General features: G+C 41.3%; 1 protein-coding gene across 3 annotated transcripts in view; it reads right to left on the bottom strand.

Annotated features, from left to right (window-relative positions):
- Positions 1 to 24,896, bottom strand: part of NRXN3 (neurexin 3) — a gene marked incomplete at both ends in the record, with an annotated part of 1,004,347 nt that overhangs the window by 758,554 nt on the left and 220,897 nt on the right. For 2 of the 3 annotated variants that reach the window (XM_080619338.1, XM_080619337.1), the window contains one exon: positions 12,791 to 12,907. In XM_080619338.1, coding sequence (XP_080475464.1) covers positions 12,791 to 12,892 — 102 coding nt within the window. Of the gene's footprint in view, positions 1 to 12,790; positions 12,953 to 14,699; positions 14,745 to 20,069; positions 20,372 to 24,896 lie in introns of those variants that run through there. The other variant, XM_080619336.1, reaches the window with a different exon arrangement.

Raw genomic sequence — 24,896 nt, 5'->3', positions numbered from 1 at the left:
ACCTACTGGAGCACTTCACAACCAAAACCAAACTGGAAAATGAATACTGGAAGACAGCTGAGAAGCAGGATCAGAATGGGATGGACTTGATCAGCCTTCTAAAAATCATTGGCTTTATTCCCTGTTGCTGCTACTGCCTGATGATGGCAAGTGGATGCAAAAGCAGATTGCCTAGCTCCTGCCCCAATCAAAGGAACATCTTGCCTCTGGCTGGCATCTCACTGCAATCAGCTGTAGTAAAAGAGGGAATCTCAAGGACAACTAATCCAGCCAGGATGTTCCGCCAAGGTTGCTGTTCCTAGCTGAGGAAATAGCCCTCTCCATTTTTCTCAGCTAGAAAGAGAGAGAGAATATACCCTGCACACATTATCCTAAAGCCCGCAGGTGCCAGCAATCCAAATAAACACAGAGCAATTAACAGAATTAACACAGCTTTAAATAGCTTGGCTCACCAGATGCGTACTCCTAGCAGGGTTCTATAAAATGTAAAGTTATTACAGATAAAACCACTAATCATCTGTTCAGAGACTTGTTCTAGATGCAAAACCCATTCCACTTAAAATGGCTAATAACCAGAAAGAAAGGCACAGATTTAACAGGAATGATTATGCTATTCTCAAGCCTTATTTCTAAATGCCATTTTTCATCTCTGCCACTTTCCTAAACCTCTGTGTTCCCTCTGCATGCAGTAAGAAAGCTTTACTGACATCACCCAGTTACCTCTTGAGGTACTAGAAGTGAGACACCACCACTCAGTCACTTTCACTCTGGCCAGAGGAGCTTGGTGACTTGCACACTACAGATCACTGCTGTCTTGGATGCAGTTGTTAATGTTCAGTTGTGTGCCATCAGCCCCAGGTAACTGATGCTCTCCCTGAAGCATCAGTTAAGTGCTCAGGTGCTAACATTTGTGCTCAGGAAGTAGGAGCATTTGAGTTTTCCCCCTTCTGGTGATATGAAGTCACCAGTAGCATGGTATGCAACACAGCAACCCTCCTGATGTTCCCCTAAGATCTGTGAAAATAAACACCCTTCATCTCATGTGCTACTACATCTATGCCTAAATAGTTACAAAAAGCAGGAGTGAGGGGCAGACCCTAACTCATTTCTGAGCTCTGATGTTACAGTTTCTAACATCACCATTTATGGAACTGTGGCTTCACGAGTATAAAACCTTGTCTTAAGCAACTTGGAGCTTAAATTTCATCTTTCAATATACCTGTGTTATTCATATTGAATTGCTTAGGAATCTAGATAAATACATTGTTAGTTCTGAACTAAATGAATTCTGCCTTTGCAGTTTAAAGGACTGAGGGAGAGTAAACAACCCCAAAGCACAGATACTCAGTGCAAGAGACAACATCAATAGTAGACCAAAGCCAGAGAGCAGCAATGACAAAAAATTAGAACAGAAAGAAAATCAGAGACAATACAAAATCTGGTTGTGTTATATTGAGCTCACTGTTTTTTCCATGCAGTTCAAGTAACAAATGCTGCCTGTTAGTTGCCTGCCTACTCCTTTTCTACTCACATGACAGTTAGCTGGCTCACTGCTACAGAGGAGCGATGGACCAGCCTACCCACTCGACATTCAAACCTCACCATCCTTTCTTGCCTCCCTTGTTGGTAGCTGCAGCAGCCTGGCTTTTTATGGTGGGTAGCAGCAGCTCAGTCTTCCATCATCACCCACAATACAAACACACATATGCATTTCATAGCAATATTCTGGCCATTTGGGTCAGGCAACAAGATTTATACAGTGATTGCTGCTCCCAAGGAGATGATACTTGTCAAGAGAAAATAAGCTACTACAGCCAACAACCCCACTTCTAATTAAAGTTCTAAAAATCTAGATTCAGCCCTTGCATACCACCACTGAATGACCACAACCCACCTGAAAGCTCAGATATAATATTTGCAGCTGTACACTTCATATTTGAAGACTGTAATAAAATTAAAATACTAACAGGATAAAAAATTAATGTCCAGAAGGCTGAAGACTCGCTAGTGGTCCCAAAGCCAAAATGAAATGGGGCTAAGTTAGAAGTCCTAACTTCAAACCTAGTGGTGCATATTCCTGCTGGTAAAGGTAGCAGATATTTTCAAAAGCAGCATAACTGGTTTCATTAGAAGAAAGTGTGTTGGGGGATACAGTTACACAGGGAGCAGAGTCCTTTTAATTCTTGAGCTTGGAGCAGGTACTCAAATACCACAGGAAAAGTGCTTTTCTCATCACTATTACAGCTATGTCAAGAGCCAGAGCACTGGAGAATACATTAAAGTGTGCATGGTCAATGTTATTAACTCTGCCTACCAAGCTTTCAAACCCTACATGCCAAAAAAGTATGTACGTTCTCTCATTGTCTTCCTTTACACTCACTCCTAGGCTGAAAGTGTGTCTTTTATGCACATATACATAAACAGCACAGCTTTGCAACTTCTCTCTCTTCTATTATTTTATTAATATTAGTATATGGCAGGTCCTGACTCTCCAAAACTACTTGTTTATTTCTATCTGACAGTATAAGATTGATCCTTAGCAATCTCTTTAATGCAACATAAGCAGCAACATATAAAAGTGTTATCTCCTGTTTCTTCTCAGTATTCACCCAAACCAAGAGTTTACTAAGCTTAGTGAACTACAAAGCTAAACGAAGCAAAAGAAGTTCATTTACTTTCATCATAAGCTAAGAACGCCAGGCTTTGGCACCCAAACTTGGTGGTAAATGCTCTGTCCCTGGCAGTGTTCAAGGCCAGGTCGGACAGAGCCTTGGGTGACACGGTTTAGTGTGAGGTGTTCCTACCCACGGCAGGGAGGTTGGAACTTGATGATCTTAAGGTCCTTTCCAACTCTAACTATTCTATGATTCTATGAAAGTTAAGATTCCAGGATCCATTAGGATGGGACCAAGTTTGGCTAATGGAATAAGACAAAGCCAGAAATCTTCCCCACAATAACCTCAGTGAGTATCACCACTTTCTGCTGATGACTTTGGATTCAGCTATGTTTGTCTATCAGTACTCTGTGTATCCTTCTTACTCTGCTCATTCTTGAAGGGGGATGGATTAGATCACATGTGTGCAAGGATTGTTGGTTTAACATTCCAATTCTTCAGGGCCTGGTTTGCCAATTACCTTCATTATATGCCCAAAGCACAAGCTATATTGCTCCAATCCCTATTACATGTTCTAAATTTGCCAATATATTTCCACACCTATAAACACTCTCATTTTCTGAACAACAGCACATGGCACATCCCTTGCAGGTACAGAAGCTCAGCAGGAATCAGGTTCATTATGCAAGAAAGCAAAGCCTGCTCCTGATAGTCCTGCCTCAAAGCAAGCACAGATAACTCTAGTACCAGGACTGAGGGACACGTGCAGATGGCTCAGTTGCAATTCAGGGGAATGCTCCATTACTGGTGCAACACACCAGCCTGCTGGCTACACTGCCGACTGGTGAGAGCAACCTCTGCTGCTGATATCCTCTCAAGGTCCCTGTCTCAGTCAGACTATGTTACACCACACTCTGTTCTAGCTCCATGGATGATCTTTAGCTTATGGTCATGGTGGCAGTACATAGTTCAAACAGCACTCCAAAAAGATGCCTCTTATGCATTCTGCATAGAAAGTTTCAGTTTGCTCATCTATGCTTGCTTTAAAAATATGCTCAATCTGCATACATACTCTATTAATCAGACTTTGGCCATTAATTATTTTGTAAACTTTCCAAGACTGCAGTAACTTTAGGATTTCAATGCCACTGAACTGTTGATATGTGAATTATCCTTTAAATTAATCCCCCAACAAAACGTGTGCTGGCGCTGACCTAGAACACCTGCAAGTTGCTGTCTGCCCACTGATAAAAGTTCCCAAGAACAAGATACTATATTGTAATAAATGTCATTTTAATTAGAACCTGTATTTGTTTAATCTGTGGGCAGAGCTATGAAAAAAGAAAATAATTCGAACCGTTTGTACTTCCAGATTCATTGTGCTGGAGGATTCTAGAGCCTTTGCTATATGAATTTCATTAAAGAAATAATTTTAGGAGCCTAGTGATTATTTCAGTACACAGATGATAAAATAACATCTCCTCCATCTCCCGCTGCAAAGTCAGTTGAAACTTCAACTCCTGTCTTTGGATCTCCCATGTTTTTCTAATTGTAAAGTAATTCTAGTACTTCATTTTCATACTCAAATTCCATCACTAAAGACTAATTTTATGAGGCAATTTCAAATTGTTTACAAGTTTAACTGGAATGCTTTCCATGGATATACGGGCAGATCATGAATAAACCTTCTACAAACATGCCAGGAGTACATTACTCTTCCCCTGTCTATGTGGTTAGAAACATTGATGAAAGAGATCAGTCTATAATTGAGATTAGCTTATGTCATTTTTCAACAAACCCTATCCAATATCATTATGCCAGCAAAAAATCTTGCTACAAATGCAAATTAGCCAACCTGACAAAGTTCTTTTCCCTGTCATGCATGGAGCAAAGCAATAATACCAGCAGAAACCTTTCTTCTGCAGGATAGGCAAGGGCTAAGCTATGTAAGGAAAAGAGACTTGGAATAACTCCCTGGCTAAAGCAGAGCTGCAGCACTGGCAGCACGCTAATACACCCTACAAGACTGCTGATTTTAGTTCCTGTGGGCCAGGTCATCAATTCTTACTAAAAATTTGAGAACATGAGAGAATGAAATATTAACCCCTGGAATGTGCAGTGACATATACTTCATTAAAGGGTCTCCCCAAATCCAGCAGTTAAGTTTAAGTTTTAACTGGATCCATAACTGGAAGATCATTTCCTATTCTGGTCAGATGTGGAAGAAATCTGCTAAAATACACAACACTCATGATGCAATTCCTAGTATCTTGGATTGAGAAAGAGCACAAAGCAGAGAAAAATAAAACCATCAGAACCTGTTCACTTTTGAAAATGACCTGCAACAACAATTGTTTGTGCCAAGAGCAAGGTCCTACACCTGGGTCGGAGCAATCCCAGGCACAGCTACAGGTTGGGCAGAGAAGAGATTCAGAGCAGCCCTGCAGAGAAGGACTTGGGGGTGTTGGTCGATGAGAAAATGAACATGAGCCGGCTTCAGTGTGCGCTCGCAGCCCAGAAAGCCAACCGTATCCTGGGCTGCATCAAGAGAAGCGTGACCAGCAGGTCGAAGGAGGTGATCCTGCCCCTCTACACTGCTCTCGTGAGACCTCACTTGGAGTATTGTGTGCAGTTCTGGTGTCCTCAACATAAAAAGGACATGGAACTGTTGGAACAAGTCCAGAGGAGGGCCACGAGGATGATCAGGGGACTGGAGCACCTCCCATATGGAGACAGGCTGAGAAAGTTGGGGCTGTTCAGCCTGGAGAAGAGAAGGCTGCGTGGAGACCTCATAGCAGCCTTCCAGTATCTGAAGGGGGCCTATAGGGATGCTGGGGATGGACTCTTCATTAGGGACTGTAGTGATAGGACAAGGGGTAACGGGTTCAAACTTAAACAGGGGAAGTTTAGGTTGGATCTAAGGAAGAAATTCTTTACTGTGAGGGTGGTGAGGCACTGGAATGGGTTGCCCAGGGAAGTTGTGAATGCTCCATCCCTGGCGGTGTTCAAGGCCAGGTTGGATGAGGCCTTGGGTGACATGGTTTAGTGTGAGGTGTCCCTAGGTGATTGGTTCCTCTATGCCTAAACTCCTTCAGATGTGTTAATTGTAAAATGTTGTCATTGTGTTACTGTACCACAGGATGCCTTTCTCTCTGCATGCTTTCACCTGCATAACAAAAGCTTGCTTCTGACCTCTCATCTCCCATGACTCAGATACTTGCATGGAAATCTAAACCCTCTCTCTTCTTCCTGGCCCACAGTACAGCCATAGACTTTGTGCTGGAATGGCTGCCTTGCCTTTGCTTCACACAAACATTCCTCTTTTCTCCCATCCTTCCTAAATGATTCCCTAAAAAAGCCACTAGCAAAATCAACTGAATCAAGTGCCTTCCCCAGAGAGGCTGACATGTATCACTCTGCTAAATGTTAGTATTTGGACCATGAACCATAAAACATTTACTTTACTTATGCCTGGTTTGATGTAAGAGGTATTATACATTTTCTCCCACACTTGTGTGTAGGGTAAATTTCACTCTAGTAGTTATTTCTGAGAAAAGAGGCTGGTGTGACCCAATCTTTAATTACTATAGAATAGTGTGCACATGCAAATATACAGACAAGTAAAACAAAGGAGGCACAATGCCACTCCTTCTGGCAGCACCACAGAGGTCTTGCAGGGCAACAGAAGTTCCTCTGGTAAGATAAAAAAGTTTGTTTAAAAACAATCCTTCTCAAAGCATTGTTTCTTTTTCAGCACTATCAAAAAGCCCAGAGATAGATGGGTAGGGTGCTCCAGCTTTCAGATGCCCATTTTAAAGAGCCTCTTGCTCTCTCTGGCTTCATGTCATGTCCCACACTCATACCAGAAAGCACAAGGTATTCTGTGTACCTTGCAGGATTCATGCCTAAGCATCCAGTATATGTTGTCAGCCAGCAGGCAGCCTAATGTTTTAATGCCTCAACCATATATCCCTTCTGACTCTGAGCTAATACAGAAATATAAAATGCAAACAAGCCCAGGAATGAAGCTTATAAGCATTACTTGATGAGAAAATACTATCATCTTCCCTTCCCCCCCCCCCATTACTGGTCTATTCAGGATTCTCTCAGCATCTTGCCTTGTATCATATTGCTCTCAGTTTCCATGTGCCTCCATTCCTACCTACAAATTAAACATTTCCAGATATATGTTTTGGATTTTTTTATTTCTTTCATGAATTTCAGTAGGAGCTGCTTGAAATGCTGGCCAACATCTCCCTTGTTGTGTCTCTTAAGCCACTGTGTTGTTATGTTTCCACAACAAGGGCACTCAAAAACATGGTGAAGGCCTTGTGCTGGACGCTCTGCAGATAGCACAGAGAAAAAGCACAGGCATCCATGACCTTGACACTCACACAGCCTACAGGTGCAGCAGGAAGTTGATCTACCACAGCAGCAGTAATGCAATTGGAAATCTAAGAGTGAGGAAAAACCAAAAACTACACGTTTCTGGACCTGGAAGTTTAAGAATCAAGATTATGGTGAGACACTGGCACAGGTTGCCCAGAGAAGTTGTGGATGCCCCATCCCTAGAAATGTCCAAGGCCAAGTTGGACAGGGCTTTGAGCAACCTGGTCTAGTGGAAGGTGTCCTTGTCCAGGGGGACCTGGAACTAGATGATTTTTAAGGTCCGTTCTAACCTAAACCATTTGCTGATTCTATAATCAGCAGGTCAGTTTGCGATGATGCTCTGGCACAGTAAAGGGAGACCAAGATTAAGAACAAGACATATTTTGAGGAGAGGAATCATATTCAGCCTTTGGCCATGCTTTGCCTGCTTCTATGCAGTACTACTAGCCCCTCCCTTTCTTTTACAAATACTAAATTCACTAAGTAATACAGACAGGAAACAGAGTGGTCCAAACACAATACAGCAGCTGGAGTAGCAGTGTAGGACCAACATGTGTGGGCAATTAGTGCCATTCATGTGGCAACTTCCTCCATATCTCATCAGCGAAATTCCCCCCACACTGTTGATTCCTGACTGTTCTTTTATGTATTCCTGAGTCTGTTAAATCACTGCTGTGGGAGGGGATCTTGGGCACCTAAAAGCTTTTAGGCTACCAGGTTAGGGAGGGAGCCTTACATCTGCAACTTCCCCCATCTGCCCTCTTTACATTTGGAATGGTTTTCTCTGTGTCTGTGTTTTAGCCATTCAGGCTTCAGCCCTTTAGGCATCTTCAGCCTCTTCCCCAGTGTGATTCTTCAACTAGAAAAAAAATAATCCCCAAACAGAAACCACACCATCTTTACACATGCAAATAGGCCTGAAAAAGACCTGGCTTGTAGAGAGCATCTGAGATGCACATACAGCAACTGGGCACACTCATGAACCATTTAGAAATCTGGCTCCTAGCAGTTAAATTGCAGGCAGAAATTATCTAAGCTTTCACAGCTTTCTCCCATCACGGCCAGATGGTGCCTGACCCTTGCAATAATTTCTGCCATATTCCACCCATATGCAAACCTCACTGCTTCCACCAAGCTATTAGTACTAATCAACATTTTCCAAAATTGAGATTTTAATAAAGCATTGATAGAAAAATGTGACGTTTTCATAAATTCTCTCATGCACATCCATTCTCCAGGGACCACCTTCAGCTCTTCTAAAGCTCTTCTGTCTTTACCATCTAAGTACTGCTCCAAGTAAATCGAATCTGAATGGCTGGCTCCCTAATAAAGCCTAGGAAATATTCTGATTACCTCCCTTCCCTAGCGACTGGAGATTAAAATGCAGTTTTCCCTCTTTGCCTACAAAGCCAAATTTACCACCCAGCCACTCTCTATCTCCACCCTGATCACTGGAATCTTCTCCCTGAGACTCTCCAGTACATGCAATACATAGCTGTTTGTCATTATCTTTCTTGTCCTACCTCCTTCTGGCCATATGGGTGTCCTTAAATACTATTAATGGATGCTTTTCCCTTTCCACCTGAGGGCAGTGCTTCCTCCTTTTCATCTGTTCGCTGACTCTTAAAGCAGTGTCACTCCTTCCCTGACAGCCATTAAAAAAATATTTCTGGTCACTTGCCTCAGATGTGCTTCTGTACCTCCTCCTATCCCATCTCTGTACCTGGTTTCCTCCACGATAGGAAATGCACCAGCTTCCCCCTTCAGAGTTCCTCTGGAACAATTTAAGACTGAAGGTCCATAAAGCCTTAGATTTTATGCAAATACAGTGCACTGTCCATGTCTGATGTGTGTGTGGGCCCTATTTACATATTCTGCCTTTTAAAATTTTCATGAAAGAAGTTTTTATTTTGCAGTCTTGCTCCCCCATTACAGTCAGGTATACTGCAATACTGGCAGGACGGCTACAGAGAAATGTAAAACAAATAGTGCTACCAGACACTGGGGCACCTTTGATTCTGATGAAAATGAAGAAAAATAATAATAATTATAACAATAATACCACCAACACAACAACCTGAACTACACATTCAGCACTTGGATTTATGATTTAGTTGTATTACTGCTAGCAACTTAATGAAATCTCTTCAATCAGAACCAGTAGCTACAAGGAAAACAAGAGGCAGGAGAATCTGTTCTGTGGTCAAAGGAGGAAACATTAGCTTAAACAACCCAAAGAAAACATGGTTACTTTCACCACAGCTTACTTAGATACTGCAGCAGAAGAGCCCCAAGACCCTTGGCTCCTTTCCAGAAGCACACACTCACACACTGCAATTCCTCCTAGTCAAGGCTTAAGACTCTGACCACATGAAGTCTACCCTGCCAGAGTTGCCCCTCCTTCTACCAACCCCAGCTGAGTGGAGAAGTCTGTCGCAGCTGCAGAGGGGCAGAGAGGGTCATTAGGCATTCCACCGCACAGCACTTCAGCACCTGCATGTCATCTCAGAGGAAGTGAGAAGCAGTGCTCCACTTAAGGAGCCCTCTTCACTCCCATGTGAGCAGTTTTGTTGCTGTACTGTGAGGCTGACACAGTCCAGATGAAGTAAAGCGAGATTACAGAGGGAAGGCTGAAAGTTTCACCTCAAAGCCTGCAGCAATCCAGTTGCCTAGGAAATATTGCCTAGGAAATCCTAGGAAACTGAGACATCTCTCAGGGAAGTCTTCAACAAACACAGAGGAGTAGGAATACTCTTCTGCTTTTAACACTTTCAAGAGATCAGTACAGGGCTTGGCAGGATGTTCTTCCTCATTACAAACAGCAGCACAATCCAATTGGGAAGTGCTATGCTTCTGGGAACAGGTGATTACTCAGCTATGACTTTGGTAGGAAAAAAGAACACTACTTTACTAAAAAGCATAAACTTAAAGGAACAATATTTGCTGTTAGAGTCTACTACCCCTCTGTTTAACTTTCTTAACTTAAAATACTTTTCTTAAGAGCTCAATCTCCTCCAGTACTGGCTGATGGGAGACTAAGCATCCTTCTTGGCCACAGAAAAGTATTCTAAAACATAACTTAGAGTAATTGATTTATAAAATACACTGATGTGCTATGCAAAGAGACAAAGTTCCCTGTAGCCAGTTCTGGAACTAGAAATATTATAGGCACACAAGCACTGCACTAACACATTTCTGCCTCTTTAGTGATCAAAGCTGGCTGCTCCTGGGAGTCTGTCTGATTCCCACAGGTACGCTAGCTTTCTCAAGCCAGATCAGGTTTCTTTCATATCATGCTGCATTGCCTTACATAGATATAACCTGGCATTTCAGAAGTAAACAGAAAGAAAACACTCAAAAGAACCATCCCCTAATTCCAGGTGGATCTCAGGTTGATCCTGGTACCTTTGCCATCAGTGTTTTCATCCCTTACAAAGGAAAGAAGAGGAAACCAAACCTGTGAGGAATTTCAAAAGGCTAACTACTTTCAGCTCAACTCATCCAAAGCTCTGCTTAATGAAAGCACTGCCTGCTTTGATGTCTGGGAATAACTCATGACACATGCAACAAGAACCTTTCTCAGCCTACACACGCTATCTATTCTGCTCAGACCCTGCTCTGTGCAGGTGTCGGTGTTATGGGAGCACTTCTGGACTTTGTCAGGATTCTGACAGTCCTCTAAGTGCTGCTCTTTCTTCATTAATTGCAGTTTCCTGTCACCTCTGCTTGCCAAAACCAGAATGAGGAAAAGCACAAGTCAGTTTCCTTACACTTCCTAGTGACACCTGTGGTAATTCATTCAATGGCCTAAGGGGTATGGAGGAATGAAAACACCAACTGCTAATTAGTAATACGGCTTCCCATTTGAAATATTACATTTTTCCATTCATCCCACTTCCAGGTGCACCCCTGACACCCCTGTGCTACACTGTTGTTTAGTGAATAGCATATAGTGTATTCAACCTCAGAGGCCAGGTAAGATATATTTTAGGCACATTTTCACAGCAGGTGACAGCATTACCGGACCGCTACTAAGAGTAGGTTGCTATTAAGTAGACTATAGCTCAAATCCAGTCAGCACCAGCCTGTATTAAGTTGAGACAGCTGCTCAAAAACATCTTCTGTCACTGCCTAGTCAAGTGAAGATTACAAGGTACATTCTGATTATCTGTTTTCTTCCTCTTCCCTCTTGTTCTTAAGTGGTTGCTTGGGTTTTTCTTCTCACAGAGCATTATAAGTGGAGGACTGCTATGTAAGCGTCTCTTAGCACATTGTGCTAGCTAATAGAATACAAATGATTATATAAATAAGAAAGCTGCTGAAGATTTTCTTGTCACTGCTTTCTCTGCTCCATTGGCTTGACTTAGAGCACACATAAAAATGGCCTCAGCTAAGTGTTATGTTCAGAGCATCCATAAATAAAATTAAGATCCTGATTTACAGAGACACTAAGAAGCTGTATCTCCTCTTTATTTCCATCAAACTGGGATGCTCAGTGCCTACAAAAATCAGGCCCAAGGCTCTACAGATGAAAACAGAAGGACTTGATCTCCGTATGATAGTTTGTATTCAGCAGGGTATTTTAATTTCCTATATAAGATGCTCACATTTTGTTTTCCAGCATATGTGCATTCCCTTAACTAATCCAGAGGTCAGGCAGGAGAGCAGCTCCAGACTCTGATAGCCATTGCTCACATCAAAAGACTGGCACATAACATACAACCCCCAACACCATGAGTCAAGCATCAGTAGGATGGTAACTAGTCAGGCAGCTGCAGCCAAAGACATCATCTAGCTCAGCACTGCTGTTTCCATGACTCCTGTTTGAAAACTCAGCTCCGCCTTCCCTCCAGTATTGAATGTTCATACAAAGAGGATATTATGACAACCCTGAAGGCTGCAAAGGACTGGTACCCACCAAGCCACACCCTGTGAAAAACAGAATTACCACCATTAGGGAGAAAACTCTAGCAAGAAACTCTTACTCCAGGCTATCTAAGAAGCTGACTGACAGAAAACTGAATCGTGCTTTTCAGTAAGCTTTCTATAGCACATTTTGGAGATGTCAATGTCTGTATCACCATTAATCACAGTGATTATCACAATTGTGTTAGAAGAGATAGGAAAGATGACAAAAGCTGACTTCAAGGCATCAGAAACTGCTGCTGCAATTTACTAACACAGTACACCACAAGTCCACATGTTACTTCATTGCCACAACTCCATTATACCCTCATGCTGCATTCTCTTCAAATAAGTTACACACATGTTTTATGCTACATGCAACTTTATTTTTCTGGTTTATTCTAACTCTCTATCTTCCTGGAAAATCGACATTTTAACTATGTACATAGGTGAAATCCAGGCCCTTAAAAAAATATCCTAAATAAGCTTATGATCATAATTTTTTTTTAAAATCCAAAAATGCTGCTTAGTAATCAAAGGCCATTTATCTTCTTTTTAATGTTTATTGCTTTAATGCCTAGAAAATTCTAATACTTTCTTCTAAATGGTTAACACCTTACAGAAGACACCTCTCCCACTACCATGGGTATTTTTCCTGTAATCCAACCACTAGAAGTCTGATTCTGACCATAAATTCATGAGTTCTGCAGCTGATGCCTTCTGTCCAGCTGAATGACAAGTTAATCCTTACAGAGCTGTTGCAGTATCAGCGTAAAATTCAGCATCAAGGAAAGACCTTGAGTGTGTAATGAAAAGCAGGAAAGAGGAATGACTTTGAGAAACCAAAAGCACAGAAACAAGAACCTATTTCAAGTGTTTACCTCTTTGAGGCAGCCCATGAAGTTGTTGCTTACTGGAGAGCCAGGTAAATCAGCAGTACTGGGGCTCCCTCCGACGTAGAAGAAGTCATCCGAACCAAGCATGGTGTAGTCCTCCTGTGTGTAGCCCGTGGTGGTAAGGATGCCATCCACAGAGATTGTCACCTGAGGGACACAATGGACAAAGAAAATCCCAGCAATGACCTTACAATTCTGAACAGAAGCAGTTACCTCTCTTATAATTTTATGTCAGTTTTATTAAGGATTTTGTTGAGATTTGGCATGTATTTTTTAGTTAAGCCAAGCTCCATTTTTTGGTCTGATTCACCCACAATGGAAAAGCTCCAGCATCTGCTTGTCCTCTTTCTGGTGTACTAGCATGGTCAGGCTGACCTGGCAGTCTAGCCATCAAGATGTTTTCCATCTATTCAGGCCAGAAAATGGAGCTGTCCTTGAAAGCGATTTCTCGTATTAGCTGATTTTATGATTAATTATTATTTATTTTATTACAGTTAGTTATGGTTGTTAGTAAAAAAACAAACAAACACTAATGAAGACAAGGTTGGTATTTTTTATTTTTAATGTTTCTTTTGCTCATGGCACACTGACGATCATGCATTCAGGGAAGGGTGAGAGGGATCTCACTTTCAATACATTATGGATGTGCATGCCATGTACCTAGAGAGACACACACCCACCACCCCAAAGAAAAAAAGGGAAATTAAAAAATAAAAGTATTAAAAACTCATAACCAAAATATAAATAGGAAATAAATAAAAATAAACCAACCACACACCAACAAGTGTGACAGAAGCAGAGATGAGAAAGAAAGAAAACAAATACAAAGCGTGCACACACTGCACTTTGACGTGTCATGCCAATATATCTGGAAGCCCAGAAAGATGGCAAGGAAAAGAGATAAGAGAAAGAGGGATAAGGAGAAAGAGAGAAAACTATTTCACACTCGCATGCAATCAAAAATAAAAATACCAAACAAACCCCATAATTAAAATAAATAAATAAATAAATAAATAAATAAATAAAAGCAAAACAGAAATGTCCCCACAACCTCTAACCCCAAACACATGGAGGGTGAAGAGGGGTGGAAGGGAGGCAGAGGAGCAAGTGAATCTGATGTGCTTTGCTTGAATGTTGTTAGTGGCTTCAAGGGAAGATGGAGGAAAATAGATCGAGGCCAGGAGGAGACAGGTGAGTCACTAGACGTGGACATGCCATGCAGAGTGTGTACTGAAACAAACAACTGGCTGAGCTCCTGTCGGCCATGGCAGGTAGAGGTCAGAGAGAGAGAGAGAAAGTGAGAGTGCAAGAGGGAGGAGGAGGAGAGAAAGAGGAGGGAAGGAAGTGGGGGAAAAATCAGGAGAAAGAGGACAACTCTGGCCAGTTTGCCTGTAATAGCCGTTGCCACAACAAAAGGATGAGAGAAAAAGAGAGCCTTTACCACCATGGACTAGAGGCCCTGCAATGGTTCTGATCTAGAAACCTTCAGAGTAAAAAATAAAAACCAAAAGGGAAGAAAAAAGCAAAATTAAAACCAAAGCAAAAGAGAGAAAGCTGAACCCAAAAGCCAGGGACAAAAAATGCAATAATTTATCACGGGAATGGAAAAGAAGAACTAAAGTGGGAGGTGAAGAAACCAATAAAAGCAATGTCCAAACCCCATTTCCAGAAGAGTTGTTCAAGTTGCTTTTGTCGCTCATTTTTTCCATTAAAAAAGAAAGGAGAGGAAAAAAAAGGAGGGAGGAAAAAAAAAAAAAAGTGATTTCAATTAAATCAAAATAAAATTAAAGGAAGAAGTAAGTATAAAGGAGGGGGAAAAAGAGTGGGTAGGGAGAGGAAAAGGCAGGTAACACACGGCAAACCCAAAAAAAGAGACAATAAGAATGATATCTACCAGACAATGTAGTTTGTTTACCATAGCGTGTCCAATGCCTGAGTGCTTTGCGGAAAAGGGGGAAGAAAGGAAATTAAAAATCGTGAACAGAACGATTGTTAATTAAAATAACTAAAAGCAAAGATGAGTCGTTAGGGTGTTAGTACATTAGTTGGTTAGTAAAAATGACACATTGCATGAATGGTCTAGTGTTAGTCTTTCGAAAAAAGGCATGGGGCACCTGAGACACACAAAGTGAGAAAGAGGACAATATGACCAGGACTTTATGGGGAACCACACCATCTAGACCGCAAAGAAGGGTGCTGCCTAGTCTTCCCACCCTGGTATTAGTCATTAACTTCAACCCTCACACACATTATCCAGGACTGAAGCAAAGTTAAAACAGTACAATACTTACTCCGCAAATGCCCATCAAGGTGCTTCCCTCAAACAAGAGCCTTACCCTCAGAAATGCACACACAGAGTATATAGTTCACCCCTTCAGCAGAAACCCAACCACGGCTCCCTCCTTCCATCCACCACTACCCACCTATATTCCTGCTCCTCTTCCAAGCCTCACTACCCTCAAGTGTTGCAGAGTATCACAAATAGGCAAATATTTCCTTTGGCTGGAGGACACAGATGAAGACGAGTCCAAGACTCTGAGCCTTCCTTCCAAGTTTCCCAGTCTGCAGGTTTCTTTATAGCAGGGGGTTTTGTGACTTTCAGAAGCACACAAAAATGCCTGTGCTTGGCTGCTTGCCTGTAACTCTCTTCTATCATCAGAGAGTATAGGAACTGAACCTCTCATACTGTAGGAAGAAATGTGTCAACGAATTGTGCAGGAAGAATTGTGTTGCTTTGTGCCAAGGTTGAAGAAGAAGACTGACAAGATGTAGTGTGTCTCCTGTTACACTGCATCTATATTATGGAGAAGCTAGGAGAATTTATCCGTCAGTTCATTCAGTGGGGTTTAGCAGAACTTTGCAGATGTTTCCTTAACCCTTCCCAAGGCATGGGGGTGCCAACTGTTCAAACATACACATTGTTTCTTGTTTGCCTTTTAGCAGCTGGGGAACTCAATATCTTTATAGTAGACTTTACGTTGTGACTAGCTTCAGTGTTAATAGGGAAATGCAGCCTGTGGCGGTTCCAAGTCCTTGTTCCAGTGTGACTGAAGTTGGTAAGGCTATCCTAAATCATACAAGCAAGTTCTATGCTGCCTCACATAAAAAACTATCTGCTTGAGAACTTCAGAGAGTTTGTGAAAACTTTGTGGCACTGAACATAATGTCCCAAGTCTACTCATGTAAGGGAATGAAATAGCAATATTCTGTACTTGGGTATAATGAGCACAAACTCCAGATTTTTTCATCAAGGAAGTCTTACTCTCAGTGATATGTTGCGTAAGTAAATCCATTTTTACAAACAAGGGAATTAAGAGTATGGGACAGGGGGAGGAGCATGCTAAAAATGAGACAATGTCAGCAGCAGACGTGAAGACAGACATGGGAGGCCTGATGTTCAGTCTCTTCCACTACTCCTCCTCCCACCAGGCCACATTGCCCTAAACATGCTCTGAAAGCCCTGGTAAAACATAGCAATGATCCTATTTCTAAGTAAAGGTGCCTCACAGGGCAGAAAGAGGGCTTAGATTTAACTGAAACAATAAGATAAACAAACAAGAAGATTTGCTTTGACATTAACAATCACTACTCAAGAGAATCTGTGGGTTCGCTTGGTTTGTCTCTAAGGAGATTAGTTGCTGTGATAGCTATTTGATCAAAAAAAAAAAAAAACACCAACCAAAAACCAGCATTTAGTACTCTCCTAGCTTAGCTACAAAACATTTAACAACTCCAAAAAAGTACTGGGCAAAAGTCCAGCTATTTAAAGCTCTGCTCTAATTCTGGTAACAGCCAAAAAATTATGCAAATCCTCCTCCCCCTGCTCCCAGCCCCAGAAAAAGCAGAGGAAAAGACTAGAAGGCATACTGAAGCTGCTGATAGCCCATTTACCTGGAATTGTTTTAGCTTTGGATCATATTGCTGGGATTTCTAAATTTACTGATCTAAGTTCACTTTAAAGAGAACTATATTTATCTTCAGTGCAATGTTTTCAACCAATTACAAGGAGCATACTGATTTCCTTATAAAGCTTCGACATTTAGGGGCAATGGTTTTGTTGGGTTTTTTCATTGGTTTGGGGTGGGGTTTTCTGGGAAAATATGAGCCCAGCTGGAAACAAGACTTCCAAGTGACTTATATCACACTGCAACTTCACAGGTAAATTTATGTGAGGAAAGATGCAGAGTATTTAGTTTTTTTAATACAAAATTATTTAGGATATACAAAATTATACTGGATGCAATAAAGGGTAAATTTATTGCATTTATTACAATAAAGGGTAAAAAAAAAAGGACAAAATATGTAATTTTACTAATGGTAAGTAATCTTTATCCTTTATTACATTTTCTATATGAAGGTATCAAAGGGACTTCACATGTTTATAGTCTGTCTAAAAAAATAGTGAAGTATTTTACAGATGGAGAACTCTCGTACACACAGGCAAACTCAGGACATATAAGCTGCTGAAAGCTACTGTCAAAATGGAGCAAAACAGAACTCCTTTATCATGTTCTTTTAGAATGGTATCTTTATACCTTTTTGTTATTGTTGTTAAATTAAGCATTTATAAGGTCAAGATATAGAGTAACCATTCTTAGTTGCGTCCTGAAAAATGCCCATAGCAGGTATTAGTTAGTTGATAGTAATTAAAGCTTCCAGTCTTTTCCAAACTCTTTATCTTGAAGACTGAAGGTTTTTAAGACCTCGTCATTCCCAGTAATATCAATAAAAAGTAAGTATACACAAGTCCTGACAGGAAAGCTGCAGTATTCAAGGTTTCTCCTTATTAAAAACTGTGCTTGAACTTACCAATAGTTTTTGGATGACAACTTTCAGGACTAGCAATTCTGTTTCTTCTCAAGGCCTCATCAATTCCAAATTCTGTGAAGTTTTAAGTTCTGGGCCAATGTCTTAATTTTGAGACTGAACTTGTTCAGAAGTCAAAAATGGAAGTATCCAGGAAAAGGTGATTCAAAAGAAATTCCAGCCTTACTGATTGAAATTCCAGCCTTACTTAGTTGAACTGTATTCTGTCATGCTTATTCTAGAATTGGATCCTCACATCATCCCTGCTACTTATTTTTAATATGAGTGCAAGACTGGCCTTTTTTTGGAAAGAGCACAGCTGTCTTACTAAAACATCCTCTCTCTTAACCAGTCAAGTTGGACCCTTTAAGAATTCAGGATGACATGAAAATATCATCCATAGTGAATAGATCAGAAGAATTAAAAATTTGCTGTGCTGCTTAACTGGCAAGGGACTCACCTGCTTTCTAGTAATCACCAAAGCACTGTCCTTGTACAAAGATGAAGAGGCACAGACATATTTCCATTTAACCGCAGACAAGACAAAAATCACTAGGTGAAAGATTAGGAAAGGAAAGTAAGAGTTTCCCATCCATAGTTTTGCCTGCCACCCTTCCTCACTTTCTGCTTCATGATCCAAACCAATCCTGGCATGATACAAGGATGCATTTTGCTTCAGACACATTTTCCCATTGAAAACTGATTTCTGACAAAACCTAAAATGTATGATTAACTAAAATAGCCAGTAAGCTACACTGAGATATTCAGAGACCAGCCATTCTGAAACCATCTAAAAAAAAAAAAAATGCGTCAAATAAAGCCATATATTCCTGACTGACAAACCTCAACCAGCTGGTGCCTCTCCCTCTACTGGACTGGTAGGAACATTTGAACAAAATAGGATCATTAAGATTCATCCGCTGCATGAGAAATTATATTTGCATCTGCATATAAACTACTGAAAACAGACTCATGTTACAATGAGTAAGAACCCTGCAGTTGCATGAAAGTTCAATGACAAGTTTTTTGTCAATCTGATATCCTGAACATGTAGAGATACAGGGGTTCACATGAGAAAGAGAAATATCTTCAGCCCTCAAACCCAAATATTTAAAAGAAACCCCCATAACAGATAAATTATCCACTGTCATGTGCTAGTGAAGACTGTTTCTGATCTCTGACACTGATTACCTATAGTCAGATACATATTATCTTAGCTACTGTAAAATGTAACCACAAAAGCTATTTTCTCAGCAAATGATATTATATAAACTTAAATAAAACTATTAAAGGTTGTGTTAATATTCATATTAATAACCAAATAAACAGATCATATTATTTTCAAAAAAATATTTTACAGTCTTAGTTTATAAGCTATTTCTGCTGCCTCTGCCAATCAGCAAGACACCAAATAACTCTCATTCACAGTGTAAACCTCATCTATCGTGCAGTAGATGGGCCTTAGTGACTTGATGTATTTACCAGCTTTCAGAGCAAGGATATTTAATTTTATCTTATCTATTTATGTCTGAATTTATATTTCCTGAGGAAGGCTTCAGGGTTGTAAGACTAGCCTACTACCAAATACATCACCTGATAGAGTTGTCTGCTTAGAAAAAGTAGCATGCAGATGTGCAAAATTACAGCAGTAAAATCAGAAAAACTTTTCCAAAGTGGAATTGTAGGGTGCTGGATTGATCTGGCTTTGCTTGTTTTTTTGATCCTTCCACTTTTCCAGTCCTCACAGCCAACAGAAGAGTCTCATAGGCAGAGACAAGAAATAAAGTAGAATCTCATTGTAGGAAGAAGGAGGGGGAAATCAAAAAGAAGAAAAGAACAGAGAATCAAGAAGACTCAGAAAGATTCCAGCCAATTAACTCCAAAGCTTTAAAGTTAACATAATTACACACATACCCACCAGCCTGCATACCTGCATACTCACATTCGCACACAAAAGAAAAAGTAAATTTAAAACAAAAGACTTCCAGAATTAGAATTATGACATCATGGCAATGGTTAAACCAATTAACAAAACTGAAACAAAAAGGAGAGAAGTGGAGAGCGTTGGCTGCAGGAAAAAAATTACTGTTCCCACAATAATTAAATGCAACACGAATATTACTGATAAGATTAAATCATAATTAAGGAAACAATAAAATAAAAAGGGAGAACAGAAAAGAGAAAAAGAAAAGGGAGATGAAAGTAATGTCACAAGTTTTTATTATTAAATCAAGCTGGGAAAAAAAATTATAAAGTGGAAATGAAGATAGCACAACAGGGATAAATTCTCACCAACCAATGTTTTTTCACTGCCCTTCGGATACCAAGATCCAGAAAAGGTGAAGAAACTCTAGCAATTCCACTGAGCATCCCCATTTTTCCATCACTCTCTCCCATGTGCCTGTCCCAATAAAACAGAACAAAATTTTCCCCAGAATTTTCTCCCCTTCACCATTACCTGCCGCAGGTTGCGTGTCACCTTAACGTCATGCCATGCGTTGTCATTGAACTTGCCATTGACCGGCTCCACAATGGCCTCAAAGGCCCCAGACCCCAGGTTAATGACCAGAGAGACTGCACCATCTTTCAGGGCCAGGTTGACGTAATCAGCTGACTTGCCGGTGTGCAGAATGAGCCCATTGCGTTGCCATGTCTTGAAGGAGAGAGTTATTTCATCGCTGCTGCTCTGGATGGGGTTTTGCGACAGGTCATAGCAAAGGTATTCGGAACCGCGGAAAGTGGCCATGTTCTCATCTCGCGCTGGGGAAAAAGGAAAACCAAAGAACTACTCAGCTGTCAGCCAAGAAGAGATTTAAGGTTGTAATGAAATTTCTAAGCAAACCCATAGCACTGTTAATATTCCATGCAACTATATATCATGGCATGCTATGTACAGCTCCTCTTGTAATATGGCTATCAAGAGAATTCATGGCAGAGTCCTCAGTACTGCAGAATTTCAGCGCTGTGTTTTCAGTTTCATGGCAGCACCACCACGATAGGGACCGTGCAAAAGTATGCACTGGAGCCTAAAAGAAGTACATTTAAAGACACTGCTGTAAGACACTTCACATCCTTTTTAGGAGAATGATAGAAAACCCTACCATTCACAACACGACCATCATGTACACATTGCTCCAAAAGAAACCAACATTTCCCAAAGATTAGTATCAATATTCATTGCTAATACCACCTTAATCCATCTACCAGGCAACTGAAGACAGGCATCAGGATATAATTCTGACAGAGCTGCCCCTTTCTTTCAACTGAGAGACACCAAGCAGATGATAGCGCCACACGAAGTGCCCTATAGTTTCCTTCTTTTAGAGCATGAGGGAAGCCCACATAAAACATTTTGTCCATAACCATAAGTAATGATGCTGCTGGTAAACATGTCTCAGAACTTTGCCTGTTGGATCACCTTACCCAGAAAATCTGTACTTGACAAGCATATTTTTTGCATACAGCAAAGAAACACGAGGGAATTATTTATAGCCTGTGACATGAAGTATTTCCTTATTAAGAAAAAAATCTTAGGTACAGTAAGGAAAACAACTGAACTAATGTCTTAGCAATTGGAAGCACCATTCGAATACCAGAAAAATCTTTGTATGAGCAGGAATTCTGCTTCTCAGTACCTGGGCTTTCACTGTCACTCTGTTGCTGTACTGTGCTCATGTGCCTCGAGTCAACTGTGTACTGCAGTTCTGCTCAGTATAAGAAATACAGGACAGTGATAGTAAAGCTTGCAGGAGGGCTATCTGTAGCCCATTCTTACCACTATCATCTGTGGGAAAATGGTACTTACAAGGGAGTATATACTGACCCTCCCACTCCTTACTGCAGCACTTTCCCAGCTCCCTGCTGTGAAAGTGAGTCTCAGCATGAATAACGGATGGTACAAGCAGTCAAGCTATCATTGCTTACAATCTGCTGCACAAAGCAAGCGCTTGTGTTACTGCCACAGACATTAATAACATTTTTCTGCTTCATTTTGTCTCATTTATTAATGCTGATACAGATTAGCCAGAATTTACTAGTACAAAACTGAAGTGAAAATACCTGTTGTCATAGCTGTTCTTGAAAAATAACTACATGGTAAAATCTGTCCCCTCACAGCACGAAATAGTGGTGACAAAATAGCACAGTGTTGCAACAGGAACATTCATCACCCTCAAGTGACGGGTCTGCTTTAAGCAGAGAATTTTGCAGTCTTGACTAAGGGTATCACAGAATGAACTTACTAAAACTCCAGGCAATTTGAAGGTGGCAGTAATGTGTGTTTGTATTTATGTAAGCAAACCATGTGTCTATATACTCCTGCAAGCAAACAGTAAGACTAATTACTCCATGCAACAGTTCAAGTTGGGAGCCAACTGGCACAAAAGCAGCTTTACAAAAGACCTGAGGACCCCCACAGACAAGTTGAGCACAGGTTAGCTCTTCCAGCAAAGGCCAGCCACATCCTGAGCTGTATTAGCAAGAATGCAGCCAGCAGGCTGAGGGAAGTGATTCTTTATCTAATGGACACTTGAGAGATCACATCAGGAGTACTCTGTCCAATATTAAGCTCCCCTGTATAAAAATGGCTTTAACATACTGGAGCAAGTCTAGGAAAGAACTACCACAACATACAAGGTGCTAGAGTAGGTGATGTGCATGGAAAAGCTAGAGCTAGATTTGTTCTGCTATAAGGAGAGACAACTTGAGAGAAATCTCATTGCTCTCTGGAACAACTTAATGGGAAACTATAGAGTAGACAGGGCCAAATTCTTCTTCTGCAAAAGAAAAATGAAAGGCAACAGATACAGCTGGAATACAAGAAATACTCATTCTATATGAAAGAATGTTTCATCTTCAGGATGCTCAAACACTAGGAAGAGCTTAGAGGGACTGTGAAATTTCCATCCTTCGAAATACTAAAAATTGATTATGCACATTCCTGAGCTGCCTGCTCTAAGTGAGCCTTCTCTGAACTAGTGGTTGGACTACACAGGCTCTGGAGGCCCCATCCAAATTGCTTGGGTCTGTTATTCTATCCTGAACACATTTAACTACCACCAAGGTGTTGGGCAGTATGAGGGCCAGAGCGAGTTCAACCTTGATGAGCTGGCCTTGTGTTCTTGAAGTGGAGGAGGGCAGGAGAGGAGGGGGCTTGCAGTGGAGGGAAGGAACTCGGATGGCAACTGAAGGAGCACGTGGACAGCAGCATTGAACCAATCAGTATAGCAGCAGAGGTGCGTGAACACAAGGCAGTACCCTATCAGAGTGTTTCTGACACCGCATGCTTGTAGAACGATAGTATAAAAAGCCTGTTAGTGAAGCAATAAAGGTCTTTGGCCTATATCCAGCCAGAGCCCATGTTGTCAATCTCCATAAATGGCACCCGAACAGGGACCAAATTGCGGCCAATAGAGCAATCGGTGGACAGCCCAGCTGAACTAAAGAAGAAAGTCAAAGGAACCAGAGAGCTGCAGTCCGGACACACAATCACTGAGATCAGGTGAGCGGCTGGGAACTTGGAATGGGATCACATATTTCAGCAGAAGAAAGATCTATTGTGTGTGTTTTTATACAACTTCTGGACAAAAGAGGAATTAAGTATGACGAATATTCCCTCTGCTCGCTACTTGCCTGGTTAAAAAGCAAGGGCGTAGCAGTGGATGCACAGACTGCTTTCCGCCTGGAGACATGGGAACAGGCGAGGGAAGTTCTGTGGGACAAGACCATTAAGGGTGATAATACCATCACAAAGCTCCTAACGACCTGGAAATTGGTTCACAACCCCATCGCAACACCACAATGATCCGCCACTCATAGATCTGAGTGGAAGCAACCCCCCAACCGAACCACAACCGTAGCAGATTATGATCCTGTGGCACATTGGCAGCAATTGCGCCAAAAGGTGGCGGCAGAAGAGGAAATGGCAATGGCCGCCGCGTTCCCGGTGATTATTCGAAATCAAGGGCCTAATGAGTGGCAACCTATACAGTGGGACCTTGTTAAGGAGTTAAGAAAAACAATTACGCAATGCAGACTTGCATCGCTGTTTGCACAAAATCTACTGCAAAATGTGATGGAAGGGCATTTTTAACTCCCTTTGATATACAGTCACTAGTTGAGTTGATTTTTACCCCTATGCAGAAGATTTTGTGGAAAGCACACTGGAGAGAGCTGTGTGATGTGGCATCCATAGATAACTTAGGGAGACAGCCTGGAGATCTGTTGGTAGGAGCAGAAATACCGCAGCTAATGGGAGAAGCGCCAATTACGACACCACAATTACAAGTGAGATTAGCACCTGAGATTTTACGACAGCCAGCGGACCTCGCCTTTCAGGCTATGTTAAAGGCCCCTGACACTGAAAAAGAGACAAAAATCATTTACTAATATTAGACAAGGCACTTCTGAGCCATTTATGCAGTTTATTGATAGACTACAAGATGCCATACAAAAAGAAGTAGAGAATCTAGAGGCAAAGGAAGCCCTACTCCTCAAACTAGCGATAGAAAATGCCAATGAGGATTGTAAAAAACTTGCAGACTTTGCGGAAACCTACTCTGATTGACATGATCGGACGTGCAATTGAGTAGGTTTGGTCGCCCATAAAAATGAAGTATTTGCTGCCGCTCTTGCCACAGCTCTGCAAGCCAACAATAAGGCCTGCTTTCACTGCGGAAAGCCTGGACAATTTAAGAGAAATTGCCCTCCGCAAACCGACCAAACTGTATTCCAGCCAGGAGTGTGCACCCCGCACTGGATTCCAACCCTACTGATGCTCCTGATGATCCTCGATCAGTCAAAAACCCACAACCCCTTTCAGCTAATGCCATGGAACAGCTCCAACATTTGGGTAACCTTAGCTAGGACACTGAATCAAACGACCTTTTGTGCCTCAGTGCAGCTAGCAGCACAGCCATTTCATACATGTTTAGTAGGAATACCCTTGTCTGATAGTAGTATCGTTACTGTATCACTTACAAGGGGGTTAAAACTACAAATGTAAGAACTTTACCTCTTGTATTAACGAATGGGATATGTGAGATGATGCATTACCTGTTGCATCCCAGGAACCACAAGAAATCAATATTCTAGGCAGTGTCTACTTTAATGAATGTCTGTTCTTTAACTGGACGCGAGAACAGGGAAGCAGTGATCCAAAATATTCCAATAACATCACAGGAATTCAAGATGTAACCCCGATTAATCCGGTATTTCAGAATGCAAGTGCTTGGGGAGCAAACATCAGGCGCAATGTTAGTCATGGGGCACCTGGAACTGATATGCC

The sequence above is a fragment of the Psittacula echo genome (genome assembly GCF_963264785.1).
Source record: "Psittacula echo genome assembly, chromosome: 5".
Lineage (NCBI taxonomy): Eukaryota > Metazoa > Chordata > Aves > Psittaciformes > Psittacidae > Psittacula > Psittacula echo.
This window is presented reverse-complemented; position numbering and strand designations above follow the sequence as displayed.